Source organism: Terrapene carolina, unplaced genomic scaffold (genome assembly GCF_002925995.2).
Source record: "Terrapene carolina triunguis isolate 2854851 unplaced genomic scaffold, T_m_triunguis-2.0 Scaffold247, whole genome shotgun sequence".
NCBI lineage: Eukaryota > Metazoa > Chordata > Testudines > Emydidae > Terrapene > Terrapene triunguis.
In genome coordinates, this window is record NW_020664598.1 from 784,611 (window position 1) to 799,309 (window position 14,699).

The window sequence follows — 14,699 nt, forward strand, 5'->3', positions numbered from 1 at the left end:
AAAAAAAAAAAAAAAAAAAAAAAAAAAACCCCCCCCCCCCCCCCCCCGAGCAAAGCCTCATCAGTCTGATATAATAAGTCTGTTACCTTTTGCTCATCTGGGACAAAAACCTTCTTGGCCTTTTTGATCATGGGCTGTGGTTTCAGGTCCTCTTCAGCAAACTTGTGCTTGCGAGGATTGAAAAGCTCACCACCGGGCACGCTGGAGAGCACTAAATCAGCAGGGTCAGGATTAAAGTTCACATCAATCTCAATGCAGTCTGGATCAACGGGGCTCGGAGTCTCTCTCTCACTCTCTGGGGAGGATTCTAGAGAAAGGCAGTAAACATCACAATAGGAGATCAGCATGACGAACAAAATAAATCCAGGTACCCATATATGGGCATCTCTGCTCACTGTCCTAGTGTATGCCACATTTATCACTTCTATTTAATAGTCAACTCAGTACTGTACAAGACATATCTCTTGCAGGGGATGGAACTAACATCTCAGCCTTACACAGAAATGCTGGATAACCTCCTTCACCATGGAAGAAATACAAGCCCTGGGCATGCATGCCCAGAATGAGAGATACAAGAAGATAAAAATGGCAGAAAGATATCAGTTTCTCCCTTGTGCACCTCGCTACATATAAGAAGTATTTGCTCCAACAGAGTTAAATCAGAAATTCAGAGCTCTATCTCCCTGCCATTTATGGCTCAGAAATTCCCACAGAAGCATGAGCTGGCTTGGAGATTTCTCTCACTCAGCCCACTGAAGACCACGCAAAATTTGATTTTCAGCATGAAAAATAGAGGTTTGATAAAAATCCACACATCGTGTTCTTCCTTATTTGTTATATGTAAATGGAAGAGTAATAACAGAGGGCCCAGTGTGGAAGAGATGTGTACTGTGACAAAAACAGAATGGAAGCATGACCTTTAAAGACACAAGTTAAAAGTCACATTACAGTAACCTTATGTTTATAAACATCTTTCATACAGATGAACTGCAGATTTTAGCACGAAGTGAAATATAGGCAGGGATAAATGAATCTCTTCTTCCGCTAGTGAAATGCAGCCACATATCTGGGCAGTAAAACATTAGCAACACTACACAAGAGTTTAGGAGAAAACAACAACAAAAGCTATACCCAAAGGATAACATAAAACACATCATATATAAACATGGAGTCCACAAGTGAGCACTTGATGCATGGTTTTTCAGCAGGAGAGAGGAAAGAAACCTTGTATTCCATGTTGTGCATTTGTCTACCAGGTTTGTGGAAAGAGGGTCAGGGTTCAGGCCCTTTCCATAAAGCCTTCTTGCAGGTTCTTTTCTCACAAAAAAGCCATTAAGTCTGTGCAGTGTTATTGTGTGGAGTTCCCAAATACAGCACTAAACTGAAAAGTGAAGCTCCTCTCCAGATATGCACACCGCTATCTAGGATCAGGTCACGGGTAGCTAGGGTGGAGGCACCAGAAATGTGTTTTATTTTTTTGTCTCTCCTTTCTCACCTCAGGTACTCAAGAGACTTCCAAGCATTCCTTGGAGCGTCAAAACTAAAATATAAACAGCCTCTGTCCAAAAAACTTAGCTGTCACATTTCACAAGCTTTATTATAACATTTCCATAAAGCAAAGTTCATTGGATGTACACTAACTACTAATGGTTTACCTCAACGGACTGAGCCACCAAGGTGTTCAAAAGCTTATCTGAACCTATCAAGCCTGCAGATCTTATAGTAACAGATTTTTCCACAAGAATTCAAGGAATTCCAGACTCTTGCTAGGTTAGAAGTACCAATTAGAAAGGCTAATTTTATTGGTATTTCAGATTTTCCAATTCCAACTAGAAACAAAACAGCACAGAAGCAATGTGTTTTTTTTTTGTTTTTTTGTTTTTTTTTTTTTTTAAAAGAGATGTTAAAACCTCAAAAAAAGTCCTGCTTCAGTTGTGGGAGAATGTTTGTGCTGGTTCTTATTTTAGCTGGGCTCATTCCCTAGCATCAACAGCCACAAGATTTGCAATCAGATACTCTAATGAGAAGTGGCTAAGCGGCAGTGGCACTAAGGCCTTGTCTACACTTAAGGGAAAAGTCCATTTAAGCTATGCAATTTGAGTTACATGAATAGTGTAATTCAAATCAACATAGCTTAGATCTACTTACCGTGGGGTCCACACTACACAATGTTGACGGGAAACATTCTCCCATCAACTCCCCTTACTTTTCTTGATCAGGTGGAGTACAGGAGTCAACGGGAGAGCGATCAGTGGTCGATTTAGCGGGTCTTCATTAGACCCGCTAAATTGACCACCGAAGCATTGATCGCCGCAGCAGTAAGTGTAGACAAGCCCTAAGTTATTTTGGGAGTGGGAAAGACCTCTTCATAAAGATTAGCAGGAATTTACAGAAGAATGAAACTCTATAGGCTAAACACATTTATGCTGTTTAAGCTTCTGAAGCTAATCTCAGCAGGGTGGTAATGCTTCTCCCCAGGTTTGAGGCCTCTTTACATATAACAACAACAGAAACCATCCACATGGCTTCAAAGTATTTCACCTACCTGTGCCGGAGGCAGCTTCAGATGGTTGGAAAACTACAGTGGAAGATGATGAGGGAGGAGAGGCAGCAGATGCACTGGCAGGCTCTTTTCCTTCCAGCTCAGCCACAGGCAGGAGCGGGTTCTGGTTCAAGCCTAGGTGAGCAGGGCTCGAAGGGATTCCATTCTCCAGGAGGAACTCATCCAGATCCATGTACTCCAGGTGGAAAGATTCCCCATCATAAGGGATGGTTTTGTCCCAAATGGGAGGCATGAGGGAGGCAGAGACTGCCATAGTGCTGGCAGCTGCTGCTTCATCCTCCTCAAGTTTTACCTTCTCCTTTTCTTTATCTAAAAGACAAAAACAAAGGTCACTGTGTAAAATATGGGTTAGAAGATTAAAGACTAGGTTTAAATAATGGTAAGAGTTCAATACAGACTCCATCAGAGCAAGGAAATTCACTCCTTGACACGTTCTACATCAATTTACTCAGCCCAATCTCCATGTGTAACCCACACACACTTAACAGTTTGTCGGTCTCCATCTAATAGGTAGGCCACAGAGATTTACAGGTACATTAAAGTCTTGGAGCTAAGAGAGCAGGGTCTTTTAGCATAGAGGTCCTCTGTTTAATCCACATTGCCAACAACCCACCCAGGGGTGGTATAATACACATGCTCCTAAGCACCATGATTCACCACAGTTTAGATTTGATTATCTTTAGGATTTACAACAGATATTTTGTTTCTCCCAGGCTTTTCCTGGAAGACAGGAAAAGTACATGTGGAAGGGTCAGGTTACAATGGAAACTATTAAGAAGCCTTTGAGGTAACAAGAACGTTTATCCTGAAGTTGGGAGAGAAGTGCAAAGAGGGAAAGATTAGGTACAAGAAGGGGGGGGAGGAAATGGGGATTTTCATATTGGATTTGGAAATAACACAAAGTTCATCTACATTAAATGCTAACTGTAACAGTTCAGCTAAGCATTTATAAAAGCATTTGTTCCTGAAAAAAATTCAGTGTCCCCACACAGTACTCCCTCTAACATTTTGTTATAGGTCAAAGTACCTATCACACAGTTCCCCAAAAGGGGAGGTTGTAGGAGAACATCTTAGAATTTCCCCCAGAGATTGACGAAATTTTCTGTATAAACTACACTATAGGTCATACACAGGAGAAGCACAGTTGTCTCTATGCTAAGCAAAGCCCATTTCTGACTGAATTCCTGGAAGCGTAGTCAACTGACTGCTGAAGGTCATAGATAAACTGAGTAGAATCTCAGCAAAGAATGAGGCCCACAAGAATTAGAAGACAGCTTTAAATAATGACACTACTTTGTCCATGAAACCACACCTCACTCATACTCAGATCAGGTGCCTATCTCTAGACCTTACTGGACTGAGTACCATTTTGGGGGCAGAAGCACATCCGCTGACAGGTGAAAGCATGATGGTCAAGACCTGGGATGAGGAGGAATGGCTGCAGAGCAATGAGATTTTTTCCAATTTTTGTGAGGTGCTCACTCCCACACAAGAGCACCTGGATGAGAGTTCCTCTTACTTTAGGCAATACAGTGAAGATTGCGCTGTGGAAACCAGGAACCCCAGGTAATTACTGCTTGATGGGATGTTCATTTGGGGTTGGAAGTCTACATACAGGCTATTGTGTGGGAAGTGTATACAGCAATACCAATTCATGCAGCAAGTGTGATCAAAGTATAGTATAAATATATACTTGCAAGAATGCTCAGCAATTGTAAAACTAAATTTCCTCATGCTGCAATGTAGAAATAGACAGCACCATCATTCTGATTCTGAATAAAACAACAGTCACCAGAATGACACACTCCAGAGAGATGTAAATCCTACTGGATCAGAGGTTGGCTCTTCACTGTTCACATAGGGAAGCCTGGCAAAGAGCACAATGCACAAACCTGAGAACACTGGGCTGTTCCAAACCAGATGGAATAGATCAGTCAGTAGGGTCAACCACACAGAGAGACCAGGATAGCCTTTTAGCCCTGCTAGGATTTTAGAAGATCCTGCATACCAACCCTTAGAAAACCCTACCCCAATTATTCTGGCAGACATTACTTCAAATGACTTCCTTAGCAGGAAAGAATCAAGGTGGAATATTGATATATATATAAAATCAGTGGAATATGCCTTCGAAAGTCTCAAGGCAAGAATGAGGTTTCTGTTGAAAAGGACAGCACTGTGATACAGGGTACCATTGTTACTTCAACCTGCTGTATTTTGCACATTATGTTTAAAAGCACAGAAGGAAATTTAATTCATAGCGAACGAAAAAACCTGGATGAGAAAGTAATTGCTTCGCCAGCCAGAGGCTCGGGACTCCTCAACAGCTAGCAGGAACACACATGCTGATAGTAGATCATAGGCTCTTCAGATAGGACTATGTCTTTCTATGCATTTGTTCAGTGCCTAGCAGAATAGAGCCAGTCTTGCCTGAGATCTCCGAGTACTAGCATAAGTACATATTAGTGAACCAAATGCAAATGACACTGATGACTTAGTTTTGTAAAGCACATTGATTTCGGCTGGAGTTGTAAGGCAACTGGACGCTCGCATGCACCAGGTGGCAATGCCTGGAGCAGGGAGCAAAGCCCAGCCCTGGGGCACAGGCCGCGCTGCTGCGGGGGCAGATTTTGTTGTTTGATGTTGCGCTATTTTGCATTGGCAAAAAGCCCCGAGGCTGCAGCCAGACTCCGGGCAGGTCAGTCACCGAGGCCACAAGTCTTCTCAGGGCAGCCCCGGCCTGTGGCTAAGGAGGGGGAAATCTCCTCCCCCCGCTCCAGCGGCTGCCGCCCGCCAGCAGCCACTGGAGCCCAGGCCGGGGCCCGGCCCTAGCATGGAGCCCGGCGGGCGGGGCTGGGGGCAACGCGGGGCACTCGCGGGCCCCGGCCCAGCTGGACCCGCCCCGGGAACCAGGGAGCTGGGGCTCGCCCCGCCCCTCGACACGCGCGCTCCGGCCGCTCTCGGGGTCGCGCCGTGCGTGCGCGCTCCCGCCCTCACCGAGGCGCGCGTCCCGCGGAGGATTCTCCATCAGCTTCTTCAGCACTAGCGGGAAGGCTCCCGCCAGGCTCCGCTCCTGCTGCGCGGAGGCGGCCGCCCCCGCGCTCCCCGCTGCTGCCTCCTGGCGCGCGGCGCGGCCGGGCATGCTCCCCGCTGTCCGGCGAGCGGCGTCAACGCCGAGACCCTCGCAGCGGAAGGCTAAGAATTAGGGCTGCGCCAGCAGCTCCCGGAAAGACACCGCCAAGGCGCACGCGCCAGCAGCTGACGCCACGAGCCAGCCTCGCCTTATTTCTTTATTCATGAGCGCGAGCTTCCCTCACTTCCCGCCCACAACCCAGGCCGCCTTCTGTGATTGGCTGCGCTGCTCGAGGGAGGCGCTCCCATTGGCCATAGGCGGACACGTTCGGTCGGCGCAGCCCAGGAAAGTGCAAGGAAGGAGTGTGATTTATTAGCATGTTAGTCCCGCCCCTCCGGCCCCCCCAAGCAAGAGCGCGCGCGGAGGGAGGGGTGTGAAAACAGCCGCGCGCACACTAGTGCTGCGGCGATCGCAGGAGAGCGCGCGAGCCCAGTCACTGGAAGGGAGCAGCCCCTGGGGCCGGGCTTGGCCAGCCCCGGGTTCTGCAGTTGCGTAGCGGTGCGGGCCGGGAGTCGCGAGCCCATTAGCCGCTGTGGCCGCTCAGGAGGAGAGGGGGCGGGGCTGCGGGGCGCGCGCAGCGGATCCCCCAGCTTCCCTAATAATCCCTGCCCTTCGCAGGGACGCGGCCCCGCCTACCCCCACCGGCCCCGGCCTCAGAGGAGGTGGGGGGCCGGCTTTCGGAGAGATCCCAGCTCGGGCTGCTGCCAGCGCTCGGCCGCGCGGGGGATTTTCCCCACTTGTGTCCTGCTGGTCTCCCCCAGCGCCAGTGCCTCGCGTGTGCACAAGGATAAACGACTCCAGGCTGCGACGTGCCTGGTTTCAGGCAAACAGCCTCTGTCTACACTAGGGGTCGCACTACTTCAGCTCCACTCCGGGCTGGCCCCAGCTGGCTGATAGCGGGTCACCTTACCAGTGAGGACAAGGCTGATCACATGATACGGCCTCCGCTTGTATGCAGCTGCTAAATGTCAGCAAAACACCCTAGCAATACATTAATTTCTTCCTCTTTCCTTTTCCCTTCCCACCCTCTGCTTCTCCCCAGCAGTGGTATCATTTCGTGCTTCTATTTTATCTTTATTATGTTAGTGCTGAGAGGCCAACCAAGAACCCTTCCCTGCTGTTCTAGGCACTGTACAAACAGACGATATCTGTCTGTTGCCAAAGAGATCATGTCATCACAGTGAAAAAATGTGAAATCAGACTCAGCCCCCTTCTTCCCTCATGGGTCTGATGAAGTGATGTGTATGATCATTCTCCTGGCACAAAAGTCATCATCTATCATTTTTGCTTGACCAGCACCTGCTCTACTTCTTGGAGAACATTTTCAAAAGAACACAATCGGGCAGAGTTTCAAGAGAGCTCAGCTACCTAGGAGCTGAGCTCTTGAAATCTGGCTGCCAGTATCACAATAGTACCTGCTGGATGCAGCACTCTTTTGAAAATCTTGCCCCAATAGTAGGCAATGAGCATTTGAAAGTCTGGCCTTGAGTACTTTGGGAAATCTATTCCTTATTTTTCCATCCAGGGAATATTGCTGAGTAAAGATGTGTTTGGAGCTTCCATCTCTTTAGCTTTTTTTGTTCTTAGGGGAGAGCAGGGAAGATAAGTAAAATCTAGTGATAATGTTTTAGATTAATGGGAACCATAGTGTACACCTCTACCCCGATATAACGCTGTCCTCGGGAGCCAAAAAAAAAAATCTTACCGCATTATAGATGAAACTGCGTTATATTAAACTTGCTTTGATCCACCGGAGTGCGCAGCCCTGCCCCCGAGCGCTGCTTTACCGCGTTATATCCGAATTCATGTTATATCGGGTCACAGGTGTATTGACAGGCATAAGGAAACTAGGTGAAAGGCAATGTAAAGAGGCAGAGCACTCTATAGTACTACCACTCTGCTTAAATTCAAATATCATCATGCAAACAAACATTCTCTATGGCCAACATCGGGGGAGATCAAATCTAACACAACCTCTAGATGGGATACTATGTGACATGGATATGATCTCGTCCTGTCCTGCATCATGACAATAGCAGCTGTGTGTCCTATGTGATGTCAAACCCCTAGGAGAAGGAAGAAACTTTGAGGTTGTTTCCAGCCCTCAAACAAACAAGGAAAATGGTGCTCGATTTAGAAGTGCAGACCCAATATAACTATACTGGTGAAGTTGGTGAGAAACTACCCAGAGTTACAATCTGTCATTGACAGGGTGTGGATGGGGTGATCTATGAGTTCTTGTTTTTCCTATCTTGTCTTTACCAATTTCCCACCGCTGTTCCTGCTGAATGTTTCCTGTATCACTCAAATACATACATGACACTGGCCACCTAAATGCATAAGTGGAGGGACTACATCCTGCAATCTTCCATTTCAAAAAACACAGATCTCTACCCAGCCAGGCATTAAAGGAGTATCTCCAGTAGCTCAGCTAGCAGAGCTAATAAGCGCATAGACAAGAGTGATATACACTTCAAACATACAATTTTTTGAACAGCAACACTGTCTTTTACTTGACTGTAAAAGTGCCACACACATCGGCAGTGATGAATAAATAATATATTCCAACCAGTGGAGGAACCAGTACTTGTCACTAGTTACAGTCCTCATATCTGCTTCCCACCATTTTGTTCAAGACTGCGGTTTCCCTGGCAAGGCTGGTTTTTATGATCTGTAAGGAATCTAAACTACAGTACTGAGGTAGTGATTTAGACCAACAGTGTCTCCCTCACCTCTAGGCCCCAAAAGTGGAAGCTGGTTTGGTGGAGGTGCACTGCTTGTGCCTAAGGCTGACCTTGTTCCCTGACTTACTCCCAGATGAGTTTAGCAGATGCTGAACATTAGGATTAGCTTTGTACAGTCATAGGCATGTGGCTGTGCACAGGGAGTGTTTAATTTACACAAAGATGATTTTTTGCATAGGCCTTAACAGGAGTTTGCAGGGAGCTTCTTGTGGGATCCTGCACAATGCACTCTGCATGGGTGTCAAGTGTCTGGCTCTTCCTCAGACACTGATATGAGAGGCTGGTTTGGGAACGTTTCCTTGGACTCTTCCTGGGATTAGATACTCAGAGTCTAGTCACCAATGGAATAAAGTGGATGGGTGCAGTAGGTCACTGGAAACTGCAACATCAACTGCACCCTCCTGCTTTATTTAGATTTTGCAAATGTAATTGTCAGTTTCTCTTTAGCTCTGGTTGTTAGGATATAGATATTCAGGTCTGTCTGTAAAGGCCTATACTTTAAGAATTTAGGTGTATTATCACTTAGCTAGTTATAGAGGTATAAAAGAAAGAATCAAAAATCACTGTCTGTGAAAGGGCCTTCTCATACTGTGACAGTCTGAGGCTCTGTTCTTAGGCTAAGTAAGGCCTTTGGCTATGCAGCAGAGGCAGCCGTAAGCTGAGAAGTGAATGGTCACATCCTCACATTCCAAACTAGTCACATGGAAATAAGGTGCTATTGGGCTGTTAGGAATACAATTCTGTCCTGATATTCCTATCACCTCCAGAGAAAGGAAAGAGCCTAGAACATGTAAAAGGAAATTTAGTTTGATAGTTTTCTGTCTGGTAAAAACTTACTTATCAATAGACACAGCTGGAAAACCCTTATGTCTGTATAGATGTAGTTGTGAAATCCTCACTTCTGTATTGTTTTGTATGTTTATTTGCATGGTCTCTGTCAGGTTCTGTAATTGTTTCTGTCTGCTGTATAATTAATTTTGTTGGGTGTAAACAATTAAGGTGGTGGACTATAATTGGTTAAATAACATACTGTAACATGGTTAGGATTGGTTAGTTAAATTTCAGTAAAATGATTGGTTAAGGTATAGCTAAGCAGAACTCAAGTTTTACTATATAGTCTGCAGTCAATCAGGAAGTAAGGGGGGGGGAATGGGAACAGGGAATGGGAGTGGGGAAATTGGAATCATGTTTTGCTAAGGGGGGAATGGGAACAGGGATGGCTCTGTGGCATCAGAGCTGGGAAGGGGGACACTGAGAAAGGAAACTGGAATCATGCTTGCTGGAAGTTCACCCCAATAAACATTGAATTGTTTGCGCCTTCGGACTTCGGGTATTGTTGCCCTCTGTTCATGCGAGAAGGACCAGGGAAGTGAGAGGGTGAAGGAATAAGCCCCCTAACACTGGTACTAAGAATTGGAACATGCAAGATGGGAATCCTGAGTGGGCTTAGCTTTTACACTGGGAGCTTGTGATGGGGAATTCAGCTCCAAAGGGGGGTGAGGAGAAGCACAGCTCTGATGTGGTGAGAGGATATGTAATAAGGAGCCGATGACCAGGTAGAGCGTATGTGTGCAATCAGCACCACTAGGAGAGCTGCTGCAGGATAGCAGAGTGTATGTAAAATGGAGAAGGGGTATGTATGTGTGATGACAGACCTGGTCCCTGAAAAAGGGGGTTGGAAAGGCTGGCTCTGGCAGGGAGGTGTACTAAGAGGGAACTAAGAACTAAAGGAGACTTAGGGAATGTGCAGGGAGGTCCCCAGGCAAAGGGAGGGAGTTGTCATGGTACCATGCCCCCATGCAGCCAAAGAAAGTCATGTCCAATTAAGACTAAATGCTTCCCTCCAATAATCATAACAATCAATAATCCAATTTCCTCTCTAGCCCCATCAACAAATTCTTCCCAGTTCTCCTAGGTTAGATGGATTCCAACCAGTTGCTTCACTCTGCTGAATCTGGATACCAAGGATCTAAGGAATTTACTTAATCCAACCTTGGCCAGAGCAACATCCAGGACTTGCACTAGTGACACTGCTTTCCTTGCTCTGCCACAACTGCACCCGCCCCTCTCAGTCAGCTTTTCACCATGGCACTGGATAGCTCAGAAACACGTCCAGGACCAGCCATCCAGCTCCATATTATATAACAGCCTGGTTATTGTACAGGGTCCCAGCAAGGGAGGGAGTGAACTTACAGGCAACAACAGAAGGACTGTGCTACGGGGACTTGACAAAATGAATCCATTCAGAGAGGTGGGGAGCTACATTAATCCTTTCGTCATCACCCGTCTTCCTAATGCCATAGGTCCTCTTGTCTCTAATTAAATTTTCAGCTGCTTTTATTCTGTGCCATAAGCCACTTACTACCAGCGTCCCCGCCCCCACTTATATCCCATTAGCCTCTCTCCTGGGCTATGAGATTCTTTCATTAATGCCTTTTCTGGTGCACCTCTCCTGTACCATGTTAGCCCCTTTTGCTGCCACAGAACCAGATCTGTGTCCTGGCAGCAGTTTCCTGAGAACATTTAGTTCAGTGAACATCAGTAAGGAGGCACATGTCCAAACATGACTGAGGTGTGCCATGGCATTTCCACGTGCACTCCCACCCAGAACGCTGCTCAGCCAGGAAAGAGTTAAAACAACCACAAAGCAGCCTGCAAGGGACATGCAACTATCCCATCTGAAAATAGAAAGGTCCCTGGGTGTAGCGATTCCCCAATCCTTGGAGTGTATCAAGAAAGGGTGACTTGATCTATCCTGCACTGCCCCGGGAAGGACAAGAGTTTGCACTAGGGGACCTACTGGGTTTTTTGCATCTGGTTTGTGCGGGTTTGTACTAGGAACACAGCAAGAGGGAAAGTCCAGAAAAGAAGAGGCTACGTGTTCAGAGGCAGGGACATCGGTCTTGCTCCCTGCCCAGCTTTACATTAGTAACCCCCTGCCGCAGCAGACACAAAGTTTGCCCCACAAACATCCAACCCCCTGGGTGACTCGTTCCCACCGTGGGCCCCTGGGGGATGGGGGCAGCAACACCCGGAGGCTCGGCCGTTCTTGTGAAACGGGACAAACAGGGCAGAGGATCGGCCCGGGGCGAGATGCGGGGGGTTACCTGCGCCTATTGCGGCGCAAAGCCCGCCAGACTCGCTGGGAGCAGAGCCCCAAAGGCTCGGCAGCTGAGCCCCTTTCCTAGGGCTGGGGATCAGTCTTACCAGCACCCCCCACACCCGCCTCGCCCTCTCCCAGGGGAGCGCAGCTAAGCGCCGGGGGGAGCCAGGCAGGGAGGGGACCCCCGCCTACCTGAGCGCGTGTCGGCCCAGGGTAAGGAGTACTCCAGCAGGGACTTCAGCACTTCGGGAAAGTCCATGGCAGGCGGGACGCCGAGGTTGTCGCAGCCGGACATGCCGTGTCCTGACGGGAGCCAGTGGGTGCAGCGCGCAGATGGCTCTAATGGGAATCACGAGAGAAGTTGCGGCCGTGCCCGGCGCGGGATTGGCTGGGCAGATGAGAGCGAGCGAGAGCAGCAGCCTGTCCCAAGCCGACCCTGCCCAGCCCGCCTCCGAGCCGAGTCCTCGTTCCCGCTCCCCGCCCAGCTGGCCGCTGGAGGAAATGGCCTCCTGACTGGCTGGGCCGGGGCCGCCTGGCAGGATTGGCTGATAGGACCCGCCGCAGCCAACCAGGCTGCAAAGAACTGGGCCTGTTACCTAACTCTGGGAAAGAAGTCACCCGCTGCTTGGAAAGATGTTCGGACAAGTAATACACACACTGAGAGCCAGTCACACACACAGAGGCAGGTCATCACAGGCACTGAGAGCAAACACACACAGTGGGAAAACATGCACTGAAACTACAGTCACACACACACACTGAGACAGAAAGTCAAACATACACACTGATTAAACACACACTGAGAGCAAACGCAATCACACACAGAGAGACAGTGGAGCAGACACTCAGCACACACATCTGCTAACAAACACACTCAGAGCACATGCACACAGATACAGCACGCAAACACACACTGACAGCAAACACACATACTGAGAGCACACATACATTGATAGCAAACACACAGAGATACAGCAAATACACACTATGAGAGACAGCACACGGACAACAAACAGGCAGCAAATACACACAGTCACACACACAAGAGTATACATTACACACTATCAGCAAATGCACACAGAGACACAAACAGTAAATGCACACACTGAGCCACATGAACGCTGACATCATATATACAGACTGACGGCAAATACACACATGGATCCAAATACACATACACATCGAGACCACAGATCCAGCAAAAACTCACATTGAAACACACACATTGAGAGGCACTCAAACACTGATAGCAGACACACGTACTAATACCATACAAACACACACAGAGACACAAAATGTGTATGTCTCCATCTTTTAGTTTGTAGGCTCTTTGAAACTGTCTTCATATGAAGAACAGGAGTACTTGTGGCACCTTAGAGACTAACAAATTTATTAGAGCATAAGCTTTCGTGGGCTACAACCCACTTCTTCGGATGCAAGTCTTCATATGTTGTACAATGTACACTGTCTATACTTAATAAGCTATTACCTATAATAATGTAAGACATTTTTCTTAGTAATCTTACCAACCACAATTCTGGCCAAGTTTGCATCCCCAAAAATGTAGACTTTGACTTCAAAAGTGCCACAAGTTTTTTCAGAGATAAAATGGGAACCTGAGCTGCCTCATCCCTGAATGCTGATTTTATGGGCACTAAGGTCCTGATCCTGCGAACATTTACTCACGTGAGTAGCCTGCTGACTTCAGTGAAACTGCTCACATCTGTGAGGTTCAGCTTAAGGGCTTTGCTTTACTGGGGTCCAGATTCTTGAAAATTGCCTTTTTTTTTTTTTTTTGTTCTCCAATAATAATATGTTTCTTTTCAGAGTGATAATGAACTGGGTTAGATTTATTTAGATATATAACAAAAAGGTGTGGGGGGAAGTGCTTTTTCTGGACTCAAGGGTTGAGATTTTGAAAGGAGATTAGGGGTGCTGTGGAGCTAAATACCCTAATCGGCTTTGAAAAATCTCAATTGAGGTGCCTTTGACATTATTCTTAATTAAAATTTAATGACGTAAAACCTTAGCAGCTTCCCCAAAACCAGAAAATAACCAGCCAGCCAACCAGTCAAACAACACACTGCAAATACACCATCACAGCTACAAATACTGGCCTTTATTGTGCCCCTCTCCTGCCAAAAGGCCAGAGGGAAGGAGAGAGGCTTTGTAGAATTCCCTGAAGGACACAGTTTCTGGCTCTTTTGAATCAGGGGAAGGGGAGTCAGCATTCCTCCATGGAGTACAACCTGCCAGCAGCCCCTTCTTTTATATTGACGCAGCTCCAGCTCAAGAGCCTCCACTGATCACAGCTGTTGCAGTATGCTACAGGGAGACTGTCTCTCAAGAAGGATGCCCATGTTCTTTTCTGACACTTACCAGCTGTGGTTCCAAACCTTGTCTATCTTGGTTGCTTAAGGCAAGTGGAGTAGCTGTGGAGGCCATTCATTATTATCAGGCATTATTCATGTCTGTTTAACAAGGGGAGGAGACAGACTATCCTCAAATATGTGGAGGCCTGCCCCTCCTCGGGAACCCATTTATTGACACTGGCATGCTTGCCGGTTATCACCAAGTCTAACTTATTCCCTTGCAAAGAAAGTGATTGAGCAGGTAGTGGCTAGTCAGTTCCAGGTGCACTTTTACACCCAGTGACATCCTGGGTTGATTCCACATGGGCTACAACCTCTCCTTGAAGGTGAGACTACACTGGTCAGGGACAGGAATGGTTTTTTATTTGTTTTTGATTGGCTATAGCTAATCATTTGGGGGATAGACGACTTCTCAGTAATTTGTGGAACAAATGCCCGTGGGTTATTGCTTCAGCAAAAGAAGAAAGTTGCTGGTGTCTGAAATTGCCATCCCGAGGTTTGAGCCATTAATAGAAAACAGGGGCTGTTCTGTGGTAATGGATATTTATGTGATATTCACTAAAGGTCTAATAAGTAGTATCCCCCACCATGTGTTCACCATATAAATGAGGCCTCTTGCCAAGACTATGTCGTTCATGCCTCATAGACCATGTAAATGTAGTCCCTGCCCTGGAGAAATGCTTGGCTGATTTCAGAAGAAGGATGTATCAAGCTGTCTTGTTTTCAAGGCCTGCGGTATCAAAAATCATGGCAGTGGGAACTCATCGTAACAGGTTCTCTCTTCCTT

At 47.1% G+C, this 14,699-nt stretch overlaps 1 protein-coding gene across 4 annotated transcripts in view; it reads right to left on the bottom strand.

Moving 5' to 3' along the window:
- TEF (TEF transcription factor, PAR bZIP family member) overlaps window positions 1-11,843 on the bottom strand; it is a 14,854-nt gene extending 3,011 nt beyond the window's left edge. For 2 of the 4 annotated variants that reach the window (XM_024200428.3, XM_024200429.3), the window contains exons 1-3: window positions 11,733-11,843; window positions 2,546-2,872; window positions 87-307 (exon numbers count right to left, since the gene is read on the bottom strand). In XM_024200428.3, coding sequence (XP_024056196.1) covers window positions 87-307; window positions 2,546-2,872; window positions 11,733-11,835 — 651 coding nt within the window. In that variant the 5' untranslated portion in view covers window positions 11,836-11,843. Of the gene's footprint in view, window positions 1-86; window positions 308-2,545; window positions 2,873-5,557; window positions 5,774-11,732 lie in introns of those variants that run through there. The other 2 variants (XM_024200425.3, XM_024200427.2) reach the window with 1 other exon arrangement.
- Between the last annotated feature and the right edge of the window lie 2,856 nt (window positions 11,844-14,699).